Genomic DNA, 20,683 nt, shown 5'->3' with positions numbered 1-20,683 from the left:
ATGTAGAGCTCAGACACATCATTCATGTTGCAAGGGGTGTCATAGTTATTAAAATAAAGTAAAAACTTCTTACACGGACACCCTGTCCTCGAAAACCCAATTAGAAAATTGTTGCCATGTCTTTTCTGAGGCCAATAAAAAACTTCCCTGTTTATAAGTGCAATATTCACTGAGATATTTAATTTCAAAAATCGGAGGAAAGTTGGGAAAGAACAGAAAAACTAACGAACAACGCTTCTTTTCCTCATTTATGCCGTTCTTTCCCCAACTTTCCTTCGATATACTGAGAAATTGAATTTTCTGGATGTTATGCCGAAACTAATATTTGGAAAGAAAAGTGATGTATCACCTCCGGGAATCGAACCCGGGTTCCCTTGCTTACCGGGCAAGTGCGCTAACCAATACAGAAAATACCATCTCTTAATACAAAAACGCCAACTGGGGCGAAAATTGCTGTAGTTATAAGGGAAGCTGCTAGGTCTCCACTCAGCGCTTCACTCTACTAATGCGTGCCGTAAAGAATTCAAAAGTGTGTCTCTGGTGTGTTCGTTAGCGCATCTCCCCGGTATGCAAGGGGAACAGCGTTCGATTCCCGGATGAAACAAATCACTTTTCTTTCCAAATATTAGTTTCGGCATAACATCCAGAAAATTCAATTTCTCAGTGTATTTCGGGCCGAAAAAACAACGAGTGTCTCGCTGCAGTGTTGTGCAGGTTGAGCATTTTCAGAACGCGCATGCGCGAGTGTGTCTCTGGCTGTAACATTTGGCAACTTATCGCCAAACGCTCGCTACTTTCAAGTACTTTATTAGTAAATACACCTACAGGTGTATGGTCGCCCCCCCCCCCGTCCGAACTTCGCTCGGGTTCGGCCGCCTCGTTACGCTCGGACGTCGCTTCGCTCCGTCGGCCATTAAAGGGGGCCCCTGCCCCGGACTGAAAATATCAACTCTGTTTTCACCACAACCGGAATGCATGTGACGATTGGTGATGTAAATGAGTCACATTTAACCTGTCCAAACGGTTTAAAAAAATTAAATATTATTGAAATAAAAAATAAATTTAAGATCACACATACATTAAAAAACAAAGCTGGTAATGAGGGAAAACCCTCAACTGAGAATGTGGGACTCGAACCCACAACCTTTGCTATATGCGCCTCACGCTCTAATTACTGTACCAATTGTGGATGTCGATTCCCTGTAGAATTTAGTATGAGTTACTTACTCCGACCCGGCGAATGTAGAATTAAGTATATCCATTATATTAAACGTCGCCATGAAATATGTTGGTGCCAATCAACAGTCGCCATAAAAGCACACGCCAATCACGCGCATGCGCGTTCTGACAATGCTTAACCTGCACAGCACTGCAGCGAGACGCTTCTAAAAAATATCATCTCTCCTTTGATATTTCAATTCTAATATCTCTGCAAATATTGCGCGTGAAAACGCACATTTTCTCTGTTGGCCTCAGGAGAGAGTGCAGCAACTTTCTGATTGGGTTTTGAGGACAGAATGTCCGTGTAAAAAGTTTTCTTTTTTTCATTTTAACAACTATTCAACATTTTGCAACATGAATGACGTATATGTCAGAGTTCTACACTATATTTTTGAATAATTTTCCTAATAATTCTGTATAAATATGTTTCTACGATCAAAGGTTCACCAGAGAAATGTGTCAATAGGAATTAAGTAATCACCCTGTATATTTATTTGTAATGTTTAACCTATTATTTATTTATCATCTATCAGGAATAAATTATGTCGCCCGTAATTTTTTGCGATAAACTGGGTTACTGCGTCTTTTTTCATCGTAATATCAGATATTTCTTATTACAAAAATTTAAATAACAAGAGCTATAACTTGAAGGAAAATGCCAGAAAATCTACAAAGTCAAGCGCATTTTGTGGAGAAAGTAATTTTTTGGGAAGAGTTTTCTCAGAAACAGAGATTTAGAAGAAATATCAGAGGTTTCAGCCTGGGAAAGAAAACGGGTATTAATTTTAAATTATATAAAACTGTTCCGAACTTCCTAGAAGTTAACGCCCCATTTCTTGCGACGAGATTATATTACGAAGAAATAGGTAAAGAAAATATAAGAAAATCCCGGTAGAACATCTAGAAATGTTTTCAATGGTTGTCAAAGAAGGATTATCGATGCGAAGGGTGTCAAAGCTAAAATACTATCATCTTGCAAGTATTACTTTCGGATTCCAGAACTTATCTCTTCTTTCTTTCAGCTTCAGTAGGAAACTTCTAGACTCCGTTACGGGCATCAAAATTTACTAAATATTTGTGAGCTCACGTTTTGATTTTATATCATCCGATGCAATTTCTATACAAATGCTGGTTTTTAAAAATTTATTAAAAAATATATACAGGGTGATTCTAAACTCGTGGGACAAACTTTGAGAGGTGCTATAAGACACCTAAACAAGCATTTTCGGTCATAGAATGTGTGTGGTCAAATCGTAATAGCAATCACATTTTTCCGACGGATTTCCTGCAGTGTGTGCTATCAACCATTCGAGGGTGCAAGGGCCTTCTCGTGATGTAATTGTTTGATGCATTTGCACTTTCGGATAGTATTGGAGTTAGGTTTTTATTAATGGGAGGATCATCATTGTCATGGCATGCCGAACAATGACAAACGGCACAACGACTTGTGGTAGATTTTGCGTTACCCAGATTGCACCATATAGGGGCCACCACTTCCGCGTGGTTGATAGCGCAAATCGCAGCTAATCCGCCAGAAAACTATGATACTTGTTTTTGGTTCAGTTCTGTTGCGCACTCTAAAAACACCCGCTACCGCTTTTGCTGTTGCGATTCGACCACGCATTCCATGACCAAAAATGCTTTTGTTCAAGTATCTTATATCACCTCTCAAAGTTTGTCCCATGCATTAAGAATCATTCTGTATATTCACACAATAGTAATTCACATACTATTTTCCCAAAGCAGTGATTTTGAATTTTGATATCCTTATGCTGTGTAAAATCCTTTATGTAACGATTTACGTAATGTTTCGTACGTAATGACTATTTAAGTTTCTCTAATTTTACCACTTAAGATGTATGCTCTGAATTTTCATTTTATAAAGCACGGAAATTATAATTTCCTCTAATTTAAAGTCATTTGACAATTAATAACAATATATGTAGGACTTAAAGAAAAATTTGAAATATTTTCTAAATATTTAGATATATACTGTATATATATATGAAATATTATCCTCGTCTTACAGTTTAATTCTTTGATCTATTTTCATTTATTTTTTTTCTCAACACAGTAGCAAAAAGTAATTTAAGAAGCTTAAAAAAATGAAATGATTTATTAGGTTTCCTCAAACTGCTAAAAAAATATATATATTCTAAATCGCCTCCTTTTTTGTTTTTTGTTTTTTTCAAATGGAGAAAAGATTCATCAACTTAAACGCTTAACGCCTCCATTAAATTCTAAAGTTATTACGTCACTTTCATTCTCATGAGTAGTGGGGTGAGCTTTGTTGCTCAAGAGTCTTTCAAGATGTTCTTCAGTAGGTTATAACATCAGCCAGTAAATACCTATTTCATAAATTAAGGATTTAAGGTAATTTACTTTCTGAGTAGAAACTTCCGACATTTCAGATATTACTTTTAGAAGGATGGCAACTGAATACATTTCCTAATTTTTTACCCATAAAATCTGTTTTAACGTTCAATACGTGCAGTTCAGTCTAAAATAAAACTGGTTGACAAACACTTGAAACGATTCTTTTCATAAAGTCATTAGTGACGTACATGTAAATAATTAAAAACTTCAATCTTTCTCCATTACGTAATAAAAAATATGATAAAGCTGGTGTAAATTAGTCTGATTTTTAATTATCATATTTTCTCATCATTCATTTTTTATCTTCAATTTGAAAGGAACACTTTAAGACATTCCTTTCAAAGTAAATGCTCGAATTATTTTTCCCTCAAATCACTGTAATGATATAATAATTGTGGAATAATGTTTTATAACACGTTGCAGTATTAAAGTAACAGAATGATATAACATGAAATATTTTAGAGTAATTCAAAGCGAAAAGGCTATAATCTTTGTCATATTTTATAAATGCATAAATATCCGCTCATGTACACTAATGTCAACTTTTGCTCTGCGTTCTATCAAAATGAAAATATCAGTAAAAAACAGTGACCGGAAACAGGCGCTTTCAAGACATAATAAGCAAAAGTTTGAAAATTGCATCCCAACGACTTACTAGTAATGAGGAATATTTCTTTTACGCCGCCACAGGACTCGTATTAGTTTCGTATTATTATCCGGGGAAATATTTTCTTACAATAACGGCTATCTAACTGGTAAGCCAAATCACCATGCAAAAAGACATCATACTCTACGAACAACAGTAATTTCGACGGTGTCTTTAAACTATTATTTTATCGCATATAGGAACTTCGTAGTCTAAATGAGATCCAAAGAATGTTGAGCACTTATAGATGATTACCGTGGTATTTCTTTTTACTTTCTTTCCCGTTTACTTTGCCTAGCTATAGGCAAGATGGTGAAATTTCGAGAGATCTTGCTCTTTTGTAATGAAACTATTGCTAGTGGTACATATTTAATACTAGAAATGTTTCGGAAATCGATGTTCTCAATGACTTAAACTGGAATTTCCCATCGGTATTTAAACTATGTTGGAAAAAGAAAGAAAAGAATTCGGCAAAATAAGTTTAATTTCTTTCCTACTCATTGACGTGGTACTATATTACTGCGTTTTAGTTTATTATTTTTCTGTGAATACCTTCCTTTTTATTGCTCACGTTTCTGAAAGTTTCATATGTTTCACGTTTTTTCATATAACTTACTTCTACTTTAAAATAAAAATCTGAAAAAACATTTTACTTGTTATTGGATGCATTCTTTTAAATAAATTCACTCTATGCGCTCTTCTTACGGCTGCATACCAGAACATACGAGTAACTAAGGTGACCTGCTTGAAGCTTAAGTATGCATCTGGTGAACAGATTTATTACGATTTTTTTGCACTACTAAAGACCGAATCTGTTTATTTTTATTCGATATAGAGAACACGGCATTCTACCGTATACAGAATTTCAATCTTAAAGTGAAATTTACAATAAGAAAGAATTGCGAAAAATATTTCTACCAGCCAATATTATCTCAACAAACGTATTTAACTGCTACAATTCATTCGTTATTTTCGTGTAATTTAAGTTTAATGGGTTTTAAGTTTATACAATACAAATACAATGCCACAACAGGCAAAATGCCCAACGAGGTGGCTGAGAAAAAGATGAAATAAATGCGAAATTAATGGAAGTTTTCAACAATTTTCCTCTCAAAATATCACATCTCAATATAAAGCTGAAAATGTTCTTGAAATTTCCAAAAATATTCTTTCCACTTTGTGAAATTAGGATTTTTATGTACTTATTGAATTAGATTTTTGGTATCAACAATATGTAACTCTATATCGATGATGTAGTATTTGAGAATGTCAATTTTTCACTGGATAGGTACCAAGTTTTTGTACATAAATAATTAATGATAACTTGTCACGCTCATAGCTCATAGAGATAATGTCCACCGTAAGATTATAAAATGACATCAATCGATATCAGTATGCTCTAATATGTATTATACTGTACAAAGCAATTGACAAACTCGAAAAAAATATTTTTATTTTTTCTGATTTGCTTTTTTAGACATTTATTTGTCTCCTTTTTTTCAACGTGTTATTGCCCGAATGTAAATTGAAAACCAATATCCTTTACTTTAAAGGCACATTCCAAGTATGAGCCGAAGCTAAACTTGCCGATTTTTTAATCCACAAATGCATAAAACATAGCATGTAATATAGTTAATATTAGAATATACAAAACATGTGTCCAAAGATGAGACCAGAGTATTTTTTTTAACATACTGAGAAGACTATACGTACATCAATAACGACAAACATGCAAGCATGTGTTAAAACCTCAGTCCTTAACTTTTGGACACGTGTGTATAAAGGAAGTATTGTGTAATTATGCTTATTTTGTTTAAAATAATCGCAAAACATGAGAAAGCTCAACTGTACCAGTACTTACAGTATCAGTTTCCAAGTGTCTTCACCATACCGTTGTACAACGAAATCCTCTAGAGCACAGTGAATGAATCCATACTACAAGATAAAAGAAATATCATTATAATATTAATTAATACTACGTGTATATATTAATCAATAATAAATAATATTATATTTACATATTACTAGTAGCATTGTGAAATTAGCAACACGTGTACTGTTGATAAACCTACTCCGTTAAGTAAAAACTATAAACTTACATTTAAACAGCTTCTCTCTGTACATTCTCAACAGCACAAACAAAACACAATTGGAAACGTAATTCCGTCAGCGATTTACGCAAGTTGGTGATATAGTTTTCAAAACATTTATTCGAATAATACCAAACTTTTATCTATAATAAAACTGCAATTAACCTCTGCAATTAATTTCCGTTGGTAGATTTATATTTATACATTCTTGATATATTTACTTTAATTGAATTTCTGTTCCGTAAACCGTAGAGATCTGATCATGCTTTCAGGGAAATAGATTTAATTAATACTACATTCGCTGACCAGTATACTCCATATTGTCGAATACTAATTGGTGCTTATTATCTTGTTATCAATGAATAAATATATAAAATCATCTGTTTTTCGAATTATCTATTCTTGGGAAGGATTCAACGCTCATTGTTTTAATTTAAATTTCCTATGGAGAAAGGAAAAACAACAGAAGATGAAATAATCAACCAATTACATTGGCATCAAGAAAATGTGTTCCCGTATCTAAACATTCTAATGTCCTTTAAATCAACAAACATAAGTCAGCTTGCATGCTGATTTACATAAATAAATTTCGTTCCAATTAATAAGGAATTTTGATTAATGTGCGAATGTTAAATGGCATGCACGTAACGTTTCAACTCACATTAAATCTGTCGGAAGTTACTCCAAATTGACTGCGTGTTACTATTTATACAGTACTTCCTTGTGTATAATAAGGTATTGATTTTCTTATAATGCTTGAATGAAAAAAAGAAGTTTCATGCTGTGAACGGTTTTCAGATATAAATAGAAGACACGGAGATTGAGAAATAGTTGGTTCTCTCACACACACACAATAAACATTCCAACTAAGTGCAAAGTTCTCAATTATTTGAGAGAAATGACTTTTGTGTGTAGCCATTCCTTCTGCAAAACATTCAATGGATAAGATGGAAAAAATTAATTGAAATTCTTGTAGTAGAGTTATTTTAAGAAGCATCAAACTTAGAAAGTCGTGATTATAATCACTTTGTGAATCGAATTTTTATTTATACGGCGTTATTGATTTTTATTATTAAGAGCTCATTAAAGGTTATCGAGCAAACCAATTTCAAAATAATAGAATTTCCTGAAAAAGTTTCGCGAAGAAGTTTTTTTTATTATCAAAGAAACTCATTTTTGAAAGTAATTGATTTTCTGTGTGTGCATCTTATCAGCGCGTTTTTATTTTTGGGTGCATCCAAGAGGATTAGAAAAATATCGAAATTTTTTCTAAACTTTCAGATTCTGGGAGTACGATGAGCTTTTTGCTGAGTAATTAGCGAAAAGTTGGAGTTTGTACTTAGCCCAACAAAACTTAATATTTTTTCGAACGTAGTAGAAATTTCCATACCGATTGAATACTCGTTCTCATTAATATAATGAATGTACATTCCATGAAAAAATTGAGCTTTAGATTTTCCTCAAACTTTGCGAATTTTAAACCAGAAACAATATCATTTACTTTCAGAAGCTCTTACTTCTTTTATTAATAATTATATTTATCTTATATGCATGATTTTTTTCAATGATGCCAATGTTTTGCGGTTTTTTTTATTGGACACAACACATAAAACATACAATCAAAACAACTGAGAAAAACACAAAAAAATCACATTACGATGACACAGACACTCTGTGTCTCTGTGAACCAAGGGACTGAAAGTCCTTCGAGTAGGTCAATTTAATTAGATTAAAGAGTTAATTAGATTATCCAACAGCTTTGTTAGTGTACTAATTGATTAATATATTATAAAATCATATTCATATATTTATTTATTTATTTATTTAATTGATCCACGAAAGCGTACATATTTATATATTTAAATACAAACCTAATAACTACTCAGTTCACATACACAGAATTCACGTATAACGATATTATCACGTGTATTTTTCAGTTGACTAACAGGAATGGTTATATTTTTGAACTTTTTGGAATGAATTACTTTATGTGTTATTTTATGATGTACTATTTTTGTACAATGGATTCTAGACTAGTGTTTATTGAGAATATCAATATATTGTAATTGAATCTGTGTGATGTTATTTATATGATTAATTGCCTGATCTATATTCATTATTTTTGGTGCGGTATATCTATAACTCTTTCGAATAACGTTTTATTTGTTTTCGGCGCTTGATATAAGTTATTTAATTTAGATGAGTTTATATTTTGTTTCGTTTCTAACCATTTATTGTTTAAGAATGAAAATTTCATTAGCCTATAAATATAGTTCTGTCTTATAGGTAGTTTGTGACAGTCTGTTGTATTATTGTTTGCTTTGGTTTTTGGTATTCGGGATCTCTTATTTTATAATATATGTATATATAATCTAGTTTTTGTATATTAACTAAAAATATTTTTTACTAACTTTAAAACTTTTGTTATTAACTAAAAACGTTTGTTATTAACTAAAAATCAAGATGACAGTTATATCCAGCTATGTTTAAATCGCATGGTAATGTCATATGTTTAGTGACACATAGAGGGTTTCACTATAGTCTCTGAAAGGGATAAAAATTCTGCGGTTTTTGATTCCAAAATTCAAATAAAATACAAATCATCCGAAAAAAAAGAAAAATTCAACTGTGGTTGTGGAACTTGCGAAAAATAGTAATTGGTGGAAATATAAAAACTAGGCTTTTTTCTATGTTTCGAATTCTTGAAATTTTTCAGATTGACATTTTAGTACGTAAAAGTTATGAAACTCAAAAATCTGAATCAACGATAGCAAGTTTTAAAAAGTAACTACAAATACATACTCTGACTCTTCAATTTCTTTTGTCAAAACTGAGTATTTTTCCGACGCGTGAATCAAAGACTCGTAAGTTTTTTATTTTATGAAAGGTTTTTTTTTTTTCCAGTACATGACTAGATAAGAGTAGAATTGATTGCTCAGTGCCATTTTCATTATGACATTATGACATATATCCATGCTTCAATCAGTAATCAATCTCTCATATCGAAAAGTGATTAGTGCCATTCCATCTTGATGGACTATTTAAAAAAACGTAGACTACTGGGAAATTTCGATGTTGCACTCAACGAAACCTATGTACAATAATTCGGTTTTACGGCATATATGTTAAACGTATTATAGCAGTTGCATCGACTAAAGATTAGCTGCGAGGAGGTCACGTTTAGTTTGATCCGATGTAGGTGTTTGAATGTGCGTGGAATAGCTAATATCAAGAGCTGCCAAATCAGACAATCGCCCTAGTTTTAAGATCAAAGGAAATGTGTGTGACCGAAGCACAGTTTCAGCAATAAAATCTTCTTCTAGTTCACTGTAAGTGTTTACAAACTTTTATCAGTTTTATCCATTATACGAGAGTAAAGTCGTTGAGAATTCTAAATCGAGATTCAAAATTTACGTGTTTATCAACGAAATCACTGAAAAAGAAGATTTATATTTATCTAACTTCTGGCGTACGAAATTCAAAAATGTCTCTTGAGTGACACTAGTTAGGCTAAATGAAACTTGAAATGAGTCCATGTCATTTTAAAAACATGCGTGGGATGGAAACGTATTCTGAAATTTCATATGGTGTTGCAATTAAAAAATTCCTTCTTGGATTAGAAAGCAGATTATTTTATAGTTAATCTTTTTGGCTCATTAAATGGTGATTAAAAAGCGAGGAAATTCCACGTATTGTTTTATATCTCTCTTTACTTCTCGGATAAAAAAACAACTTTTTATCATGTGTTACATAATCATGGGTGACATGATGCAGTCACTTTGACACGACGCCATTAGTTTTAGGTTCTTTAAAAATTCATTACATCAAAGATTTATATATATATATAAATATATTCATTCACAATAAACGGACACATAGAATTCTCGTTTACTCTATGAAATACGGTAGTATAAAAACATTTGGTTAATTGCTCAAAAGTCTGTACCAGCGTTTATCGATTACAAGTTATTTATTATTGGTGTTTGATGTATGGGAATTAGAATAGAAATCGAAGAAGAATGGTGACTGCAGTTTCCTTCAGAACTTAATGTCACTGATGATAAATCACTGTTTTCATTGTCATCGTCATACGTACAGTGAAAAGGATGTCGCTAATTAGAATTTGAACTCGTTTGTTTTGAATTTATTTTGCCTCAGCTGCTCATTGCTGATGGATTACCGCAGACATAATTTTTTTTCATCCATGAATATTAAATATGGTCTAGGTAGTGTTGTAGATTGAGACGCGACGACTATGAGACATTGATAGATGCAATATAAAAAAAAAGTTTTTAATAGCTTTTCCGACTATTAAAAATGAATATTATAAGAAAGCCGCACACATTTGGTGTGTCGAAAATTCCCATTTCTTTTCTCCCTTAAACTCCATCAAGAAAATTTGAGGAATAAAAAGGTTTTTTGATTAATGGATTCACATCATAGAAATATGTTGCTCACGTAACGCAAAATTTTTACGACGTCTGCAGTGTTTCCTCCCAACAAATAATGTTTTCATTCTTTGATTGCTGAAAGTTTGAGTAGATTTAGAATTGATGCTTTCATTTAAAAGTGAAATTAAGAACCAGCTGTGTATACCAAACACCTTTTACTTCATTTTCTGAATTTTATTCACATCGCAGTGCATTTTTTAGAGAAAAAATATTATTTTATTATATGGATTTTATCAGCAATTCAGATTCTCACAAAATAACAGCCTTTTGCACTTTTCAATTTTCTGGTCTCGTTGGAATATTTACTTAATCCAATGCAGGAATTATTCATTATTCAATGAAGTAAAACTAAATATAGCTTTGAAGTGATATTTATTATGACTTAATCTCGTTAGTTTTATTTCTGATATCAGTTTCAATAACTTTTTGAGAAGCAGGACATTATTCTGAACGCACAAGTTTCAAGTTTAATTAAATGCATTTCTACTTAAGCTTTAACTTAATATAATTCTTTCTTTAATTACTTTATTTTAATGGAAACAAAATATCATACGAAACCAAAAATTGAAATATATGTATCGTTTTCTAATTCGTTTAAAAACCTCTTATAAATTGAAAAATTGTGCAAGACTTTTCTCTCTAAAATATATTACTATTTTAAAACTTGCTGCTGTGCCTTATTATATTTATAAGAAGATGCACTTATAATACATATTACACTGATTATTACTTTAAAAAAAGCTATTCCAGAAGCTTTTCCTTTAATATTATCAGCTTGGTGATGCCAAAGTGAATAAAAATTGTGAGAAAGTGAGAAAATTGAAATAGAAGAGAACATCAAGGCAAAAACAAATTGAATTCATGCACTGAAAAAAAAGATTAAAGTGAAAAATATGTCAATACTAGTTTTATCTTTAAAAATATTCTTGACTCGAATGCGACCTTTTAAATATCTTTTAAAAACATGAAGTTCCTAAAGGCATGAAATTTAATCTGTGAATTTTTTCGATGAACCTCAAGGTTTCCTCACCTAAACTGTACTCTCATCGTTAAATTGTGAAATTTTTGAAAAATTTCAATTTATAACAAAAGAAATGCAAAATTTTCTCTCGATAGGTGTCAACCAAAAATTTATAAAGTGATGTTCTGAGAGAAATAATTGTTTGTTGTTTATTTCTTGTGCAAAGAAAGAGATCTTGATGTCAACTTCAGATAATTACTTTCTTTCTTTTCATGTTTAATAAAATATGAAAGTTATATCCACATTTTTAAACCAATTTCAGACTATATTATATTAATGAAAATATACTAAAGTTAACGACTTTTTTGTTGAATTACAATTTTTCATACTAGTCTCTCAGAACAAGTACGTCTATTTATCAAGACACATTGAATCTAACGAATACAATATCAGATGGTAGTTTTTGTTAAACTGTTTCTATTGCTCAACATGAAAAAAAATTATGCATAAAACCATCCAGATTTCTTGGTATTTCCTATCATAATGCAACAAAGTTTTATCTGATCCCCACATATTTTTGAACTCGGTCCACATTTTCTTCTACAACAGTGTTGCAAGTATGGAAGTAAAATCAGTTTTTATTGTCTAATTACTTCATATTTTTGTCATTATTGCTGGTCTCTTTCGGTTTAAATTATGTTCCTAGTTTTTATGTGACCTCAGTTTTAAATAATTTTCCGCTTGCTGCTTTTTACTGTGCTGAAGAAATTGTTATTGAATTTTCTGCATTTGTCAAGGTGCAATTTTTATTACTTGATTTTGGTGTCTCAATCGGAAAAAAATGCAAAAGAGTAATAAAAGCAGACACGCAATCTTAGACTGAATTGCGCGAAGTCCTAAAAGTGGTCATATAAATCGAAAATTGTCTAGAAAAGTAGCTGGTTTCTATTTTATGGCACACGTATTTTTTATAAATATTTTTCAATAAAATATGGTGATGGAACATTTTATTCTTTTAAACTGTAAATAATGAATGCAAGCTCCAATTCGTATTGGTGAATAAATAAGAACAGCATAATCACTATATATATGAGAAAGCATATAACCTTGAAACAATTTCACAACCATTAATGTGGAATTTATGGTTATTTTCGGCTCTATAAAAAAAAAGTATTTAAAATTTACAGTAGTTTTTTTATCGATTCGTTCATTTAAGACGTTCAATCGGTGAATTCTAATTATACTGTATTAATCTTATAAAGTTTATATAGGATGTGGTGTATAAAAATGTGTATATTTCCATTTTTTTACAAAATACCTTTTACTACGATAAACCCCTCTATAACGAATTTTTTTAGGCGATTTTGAAAACCACTGCAACGATATTTTTTTATATTTGATCAAGATGTCCTTCAATACATTTTTAAACTCGTCACATGTATTTACTTTTCCGAGGACGTCTAATAATATCGGTATTTGGCACCACCTGATGACTGAATGTGTTGATGAAGTGTTTTTTTTCGATATCTCTTTTTTGTGCGATACACCAAAATGTATTGTGGTAAGCCTATTTTCAGGGACAATACATGTAGCTGAATTTTTTGTTTATCATCTAATTAATTAAATTTTTTCGGTGAATAAATACTCAAAAGCGTATTTTTTGGCAACGCCGATTCAGAAAAGATGATAACACCAGCATAAATTTGATGGTATGCAATGATAATGTTGCCTGTCCGTATATCGATAATCCTTCTACAACGATATTGTTTCCTGGTCCACGGAATGTGGTTATATCGAGGTTTCGCTGTATGTAAAATATTACAGTTTGATGGACGCACTCACAATATGCAATGGCACATTCTGATGCCAATGACGCAATTTTCTGTTTATTATTGTTACGCAAATCACTATTCATTTTCAAAAGAGCGAGGCAAATGTATGGTATCAGCATAATTTCAAGTCGAACAGACAAGACACCACATGAGAGATGAAATGAATGCCTCGAGGAATGAATTTTGAACGATTTAATAAATGGAGAGAAAATCTTCTCACTCTACCTTGATCAGTAATCCTGTGCGGTATCAAAGAGAGCAAGCGCGCCGACAAAATTCGAAACCTTGCACAGATCAGACTTGGATAACGTATCTTTCCTCTCGAGGGCATGTATGGGATTTTCGACAATTGATCGTGAGTTTGAAGGATCCTTGTGACTATTATACCCTAACGTCGAAAGCACTGAACCTCAGTGAAAAGCAATGCTACCGCTCCCCTGCTTTGTTCGTTATTATAATTTCTAAAACTGCTACCAAGGATATTTTTAAAAGCCTAAGAAAATATACTCATTTCAATAGCATGACCTTTAATCATAAATTAATTACCATTATTAATTAAATTTGATCTGTTCTTATCGGGAAAGGATTTACCATTTGTGAACCCGTTGCACGATTTCCCCTTTTTCATGTAATTATTATTTTTTCCGACAATTATAACTCAGATTTCAACTTTCTACGATGAAAGTCGCTAATTAAAGTATGTAAATATTTTTTCTTCAGCTCTCTTGTAACAAAATCCACGAGGCAAATTAAGATAATTAATTAATTAATTTCGAGGCAATCTTGTAGTTTTAGCACCATCCTGTTGTTTAATTGTCTGGGTTTGAATCGGCTAATTTATGAATGTCTCTGTTAAGGTGTTCGACATCATTCAAACAGTAACTCTCTCTTAGGATCAAATTATACCTCAAAAAAATTAAATATCTCATGTGAGACAAAACGAAAAATTGAGCAGAATCCTAAAATAAAATTAGGAAACCAAAAGAACTATGAACTGCACACCAAATCAATTTGCTGTGCTTTATAAACTCCATAAAAGAGATTAAATAAATTGAAAATACTAAATACTCGTTATAAATTTAATCTTCCATTTAATATACTGTTTCTTAAACGGTTTCCTAAAATAGCGTAATCACGATTATTGCACAACCGCCTATTTGTATTGATTATTATCAGTTAGAGTGGAACTCCTGTTCATCGTCAGCGTCTAACGTCACAAACTAGAACCCAATTTCCCAAATCTAGCTTTGCGCATGTTCTGGAACCGAATTTATATTATAAATTAGTAAACCTACATTATATAACACAAAAAATATCCATATTTTCCTCGGTATATTTAACCTCACCATAAAGTTTTAAAGGGTCGGATGTTCGTTATTTCCCCAAAGAGCATTAGGAGAGAATTGGGCTTCACTTAATTTTCTCAAGCATATGATCAGTACTACTCGTTCTTATTTTTTCAAAGTGGGAGAAAATTGCTTTTGCTTGATGCTATTATCAGAATGATGGTATCAAAAATAGAGGAATTGTACAACAATATCTTCATCGCTTTATGAACAATTGAATTAGTTCTGTGAAGAATCAAGAATAGATCCATGAACGGATATCCATTCACAAATATCTTATTGATATCTGAGCAAAAACCAAATTGTAATTCCTTTGATTATTCCTCCCTTTTAGTGAATTACATGAAAATATTCAATTCCTTTTTTATACTTGAAGTCTAGGAACACTGTCCAAAAAATATAAATATAGCAGTTTGGCGTTATATGACGTTTTCTTATTCACGTTTTTCAATTTCTAGTATTTCATAACATCACATACGAACTCACACGTGGTCCATATTTTTGGAAAAGTATATAAAATAATAGTTATGGTGCTTACAAAAAGAACATGCAGTTTTAAAGGCTTTAGACTGATGCGTGATGTAACAAACCAAGTGTTTGGTAATATTTTGTACAAGTTTTTTGATGTGTGTGTGTCGTCGAGAATAGGAGAAAAACTCCACCCATATTCGTTTCTCGACTAGTTTTTACATCATCACTTACATTCAAAGGAATTTCTTTCTACTATTTGTTTTATATCGTATTTTTTATATGTATATTATATGAGCGATAAATTCTCTGCATATATTGTTTGAATATCATATTTATACATAACTAAACTATCGACTCAAGAAGCTCGTTTTGTTTCCGAACGTGCATTTATCAATTTATGCTTCCGCCCCAAAGTTTCAAAACCTTTCTTTCTGAATTTTTCAATTCTTTTTGTGCAATAGAAAAATTGTTCCGAGACCATAGGGAACAAAAATAAGTTTTTATGTACAGTATATATACGTCTTTATATCATTTCTTTTCGGATGGAAAAATATATTTTGAATATTGTATATCAATTTCTTTTTTTTTATCAAAGTTTTATGATTTCAGGTTGTTACTTATTTCTGGTATAGGTCAAAGTTTTCATAGTACACATCACATTATTTCGGTAGTTTATACAATTCCATGCACAATTCATTGCATTGATCAATTTCTGGATTTAAAAAAATATACGTATGTTGTTTAAGGAAATGTTCTAGAGAAACCCCAAAAAACTTTTTTTTTCATGTTTGAACGTGAACTTTTTGCGACCATCGATGAATATTTATTTCTTTAAAGAAGTGAAACTTGCGAAAAAAAATTTTTTTTTCTTGTAAACATATTGGCATTTCTTATATATAGGCTATATACATTAAAACCTCTCGTTTACTGTCACCATCGGGACAAAAAAATCGTCCGTAAAGAATGGGTGACCGTTAATCAGGGGTTTGAAATCAGGAGACCCGTTATTTGGCGGGTCGGGGGGCTTTGGAAAATACACTAAAAATGGTGTATATATATATACAAATATATATATACATAATATATATATATATAATTATAAATACGTTGAGTACATGTTCTTTGCCCCCCCCCCCTGGAAAAAGTTGAAATGACCCGCCCTGTGTTTGAAATGCATACTTTTATTACACAAGGGAAAATTATAATTTTTGCCCCAAAACAGGTGTGACCGCATCTGAGGGTTGTCTGTTACGAGGGATTTTACTGTACGTACAGGGTATCCTGTAAGTACTAGTACGGCTTTTATGTCATCACCCGCCCGTCGTAGAGGTATGATTCCAGTTTAAAAAATGCTCAACAGGCGTTCAAAAATTACCCTGTGCCAGTTTTGAGAGTGAAAATATAGTGTGTCACAAACTAAAATAATCTCAATTTCTATACGGTCCCCTTGTCCTCTAACTTTTTAATTAGAAATTTGTCGCCCCATAGATATTTTCGAATTCGGAAAACGGAGAAAATTTAGGAAAGAACAGCGTTAAATGCGGAAAAACCGTTTTACCCGTATTTAATCCTTTTCTTTCGCAAATTTCCTCCGTTTTTCGAATTCGAATATCTCTGTGGAATATTGCACGTAGTAACATGGAATGTTTTCTGTTGGCCTCAGGAGATACAGGGTAACAACTTTCTAATTAAAAATTATAGGACAGAGGGACCTTTAAAAAATGTAGATTATTTTACTTTGTGACACACTGTACTTTCACTCTCATAACTAGTACAAGGTAATTTTTGAACGCTAGTTAAGCATTTTTTAAATTGAAATCGTACCTCTACGACGGACGGTTGATGAGATAAAGGCCGTGCTAGCACTTACAGGACACCCTGTATACAAGTCGTGCTTTTCAACTTCGAAAATGATGAATAAATCCCTGCGTTTTTAACTTATGTCAACCTGGAGGAAATGTCTAAATGTTGGTCTTATACTTCAAACATTATCGGATAACACGAAGTATCGGTTATAACGATTTTTTTTTTTTTTTGTCTCAATAAACATGCATTGCCAAATTTATAGGACTAAAATATCGCTTAGTGTTAAATTATACTGTAATCAGTGTTAAAAATATCACAACAAATTGTTGTTTTATAAATATCGGTTATAACGAAGTTTTTTACAAAAATGGGAAATTTTTTATGGGGGGGGGGGAATTAACTTTCACACATTATCAGAAATTCTCTTTCAGAAACAAAGTCTGTGTGTGATTGTGGAATATTATTACAATAGTAATACCTAGAAAGGCTATGAAAACGTGTTTGTAGTCTAATAATAAAAAAAAGTAATTCTCCATTTCCAATAAAAGAAATTCATTCACAAAAGAAACTCCATATATCGACAGTTTGCCTCTAACATATATTTCTCAAAATTTTCTCAGTTTGAGAACTACTGACTTATAATATATGGGTCTAATATTTTATTCAAATTTAGGTGTGAATATCATTAATTTTTATGATATTCACGTGGGTCATAAATATCATTAATGTTTATGACCCACGTGAATAACTTTCATTTTAATTATAATTAAATTTTCAAGTCTGTTGTAGGACCACCTCTAGTCCACTGACCATACGAGAGAAACGCTGCTTCAAGTGGATTTCTCTCATTAAACTCGAGTATTTATCATGCTATCGGTTAAATCAAAAACCTGTTTTTAGCCCACAGTGTTGGGTGGTTTTGGCGGAAAACAGGTTTTTGCGCGTTTGGGCATCGAGAAGAGCGGCGAGTTTAGACGCGGCTTTCAGATTGCCTTCGCGCACAGATAAAATAGATCGGCTGACTCGAGCTCCCTCATATGCGTATACGAATTCATCGTTATAGTAAAGATCGATGATAAATAATAATAAAAATAAGTAAAACACCACAAGAAACTCAAAGACGCGATTTTTTAAAACTGATTTCCGTAGCATTCAGAGTGTCTCCCGTAGCTACCTCCTGTAGTTTTTACGGACGGCCGCAATAAACTACGGACAATCCGTAGCAGTTGGCAACACTCTGCAGTTATCTTTTTCCCATAATCCAGATAACGTATATACCAATTTTCAATGAAATACGTCCACCACAACGGTTGAATTTGGTGTATAGACTTTTTGGGAACCAGGGAAAAGGATAACTGCGATAAAAAATCACACTTTTTCACCTGGTGGTCAAAAATGAAAGATTTTTGTTGTATTTTCTTTTCCCCACGGTCCATATGTCCTACATTCAGCAAAACCTGTCTATAACGGTGCAGTAGGGACCTGCACAAAATATTGTTATAGACAGGTTATCGTTATAGATAGAGCATTTACGCATCCAATATTTGAGCACCTATAATGTGCATGCAATATAGAGAATGTAATACTAATTTTGTTGCTCTTATTTTGAATTCATTTCACAAATACTCCCTTATGATATTTTATAAACTTTAATGTTATTTAAACTTTTTTTAACCGTGGATAACTAAACATTCGTCTAATAGCCCTGCTAGTTTTGCGAATTCAAGATTTTCCCGTTGCGCTCGCACCACCTCACTCACGGTACCTTTATAACTGGTATAACGAGTTGTTTTAATATATATTTTTTAATTGAAATAAATACTCCTTTCAAGTTACGCTAATTTGTTTAAAATAAATAAAGGAAATACAAAAATATACTTGTTTTTTTCAATTCGTAGTCTATGAGTTGAATGGTTAGTTACTGAGTAACACTGATTTAACTTTAGTTATCTAAGATTAGAGAGAACTTCAAGTGAGAAAATTTTTATTTGAAATGTTTTCTGGCAATATACATAAAAATATGCATAAAAGAAGGATGTAAGCGTAATTTTATTTCACAATAAAATTATAGAAAAAATATGTTACTATTCATAAAAACTGTTGATTTTGTTTGTTTACTTGTTGATGCAATTACATTTGCATATACATATGTTTGAGCCCATCGAGAGTTCAGATGCACATCGGAAAAATTTGGTAATGTTGAAACGAAAAATCCTGTACAGTGTTAATTAGGGATATCGTATCTTTATCAGAAACTTCTGGTTTCTCTTGCGAAGAGTCTGCCTCTTCCTCATCACACGGATCACCTGGTAGTTCTGCAATAATCTTAATTACGAATTCTTCACCATTAAATGGAGAAGATAGATTGAATGAGTTTTGGTAAGAACTTACACATTTGGTGCGCATTCGAATCGCTAGCCTCGTTCTGGCCTCCTCTCCTTGATTCCCCTACTATCATTTCTTATCACTCATGTGCTGGAATCTTTGGTTATCTCACATTTTAGACCAGTGATTCCCAACGTGGGCGTTAACGGTCCCTGGGGGCGATAGAAACTACGGGTATAACGTAGGATCCTATGGATTGGATTGCGTTGGGGGGGGACGATGGGAGAAAAATTTCTGAAGAAGGGGGCGATGGGAGAAAAAAATTTCTGAAGAAGGTGGCGATGAGACAAAAAAGGTTGGGAAACTATGTTCTACACCATGGGGTGTCATTTTCCAAGGTGAAAAAATCGAGATATAATGTACTAACAGCTTTCTAAAGAGGTAAAATTATCGTACAGACAGGTGCATCTAAAAAGTGATTATCGCTGTAAGCACATTCAAAATACATTGAATAAATAGGAAGTCTGCCGGAAACAAAGAAAATATCATTACAGGCAGGTTTATCGTTATAGACACTATTGTTATACACAAGTTTTACCGTATACCAAAAGTTTCATCTAAATACCTCCATCAGAACGGGCACAACATATGTCTGAGTAGTGTCAGTTTATTTGTAACCACCCTGTATTACTCAACATTTTCCATAAATTACCCATGGTTTCATTTTGATACATGTTTTCTTATTACATTCAGAACAACTATGAAATAGTGATGAATTAACTCATTATAGGGCATCCCTTTTAAAATATATATATGTATTCTCCCCTTCTCTCTCTCTCTCTCTCTCTCTCTGAAAATCTGTCAACAGGATTTATAACGCAAACTTTAACAAAACGAAAATAAAGATATTTACCAATCAAAAGATCTATATGTTACCGTAGTAGTTTGGTTTTCAGGGAAAATGTTTCATTTTTCATAGTTCTAAACACAATCGAAAAAATATTTAATTTACTGCAATTGGTTCAACGATACAATGTTTATAGGTGGATCGCGATGAAAAATGATTCTTTGGTATAAAAGTTTATTGAGCGAAATAAGTTGGTACGGTCTATTTGAAATAGCTCGGATTTTGACAAATTTTTCTCATGTTTTTCGAGG

General features: G+C 32.2%; 1 protein-coding gene across 1 annotated transcript in view; it reads right to left on the bottom strand.

The window, feature by feature from the left end:
* LOC149085478 (guanylate cyclase soluble subunit beta-1-like) overlaps positions 1-20,683 on the bottom strand; it is an 87,940-nt gene that overhangs the window by 43,230 nt on the left and 24,027 nt on the right. The window contains exon 2 of the mRNA XM_089233956.1: positions 6,105-6,178. Coding sequence (XP_089090082.1) covers positions 6,105-6,178 — 74 coding nt within the window. The remainder of the gene's footprint in view (positions 1-6,104; positions 6,179-20,683) is intronic.

This window comes from Pholcus phalangioides, unplaced genomic scaffold, assembly GCF_987345545.1.
Source record: "Pholcus phalangioides strain wild (caught in Gottingen) unplaced genomic scaffold, Ppha-v1.0 ptg000007l_1, whole genome shotgun sequence".
NCBI classification, from domain to species: Eukaryota; Metazoa; Arthropoda; class Arachnida; order Araneae; family Pholcidae; genus Pholcus; species Pholcus phalangioides.
Note: the sequence above shows the minus strand (reverse complement) of the source record. Positions and strands in the feature narration are given on the sequence as shown.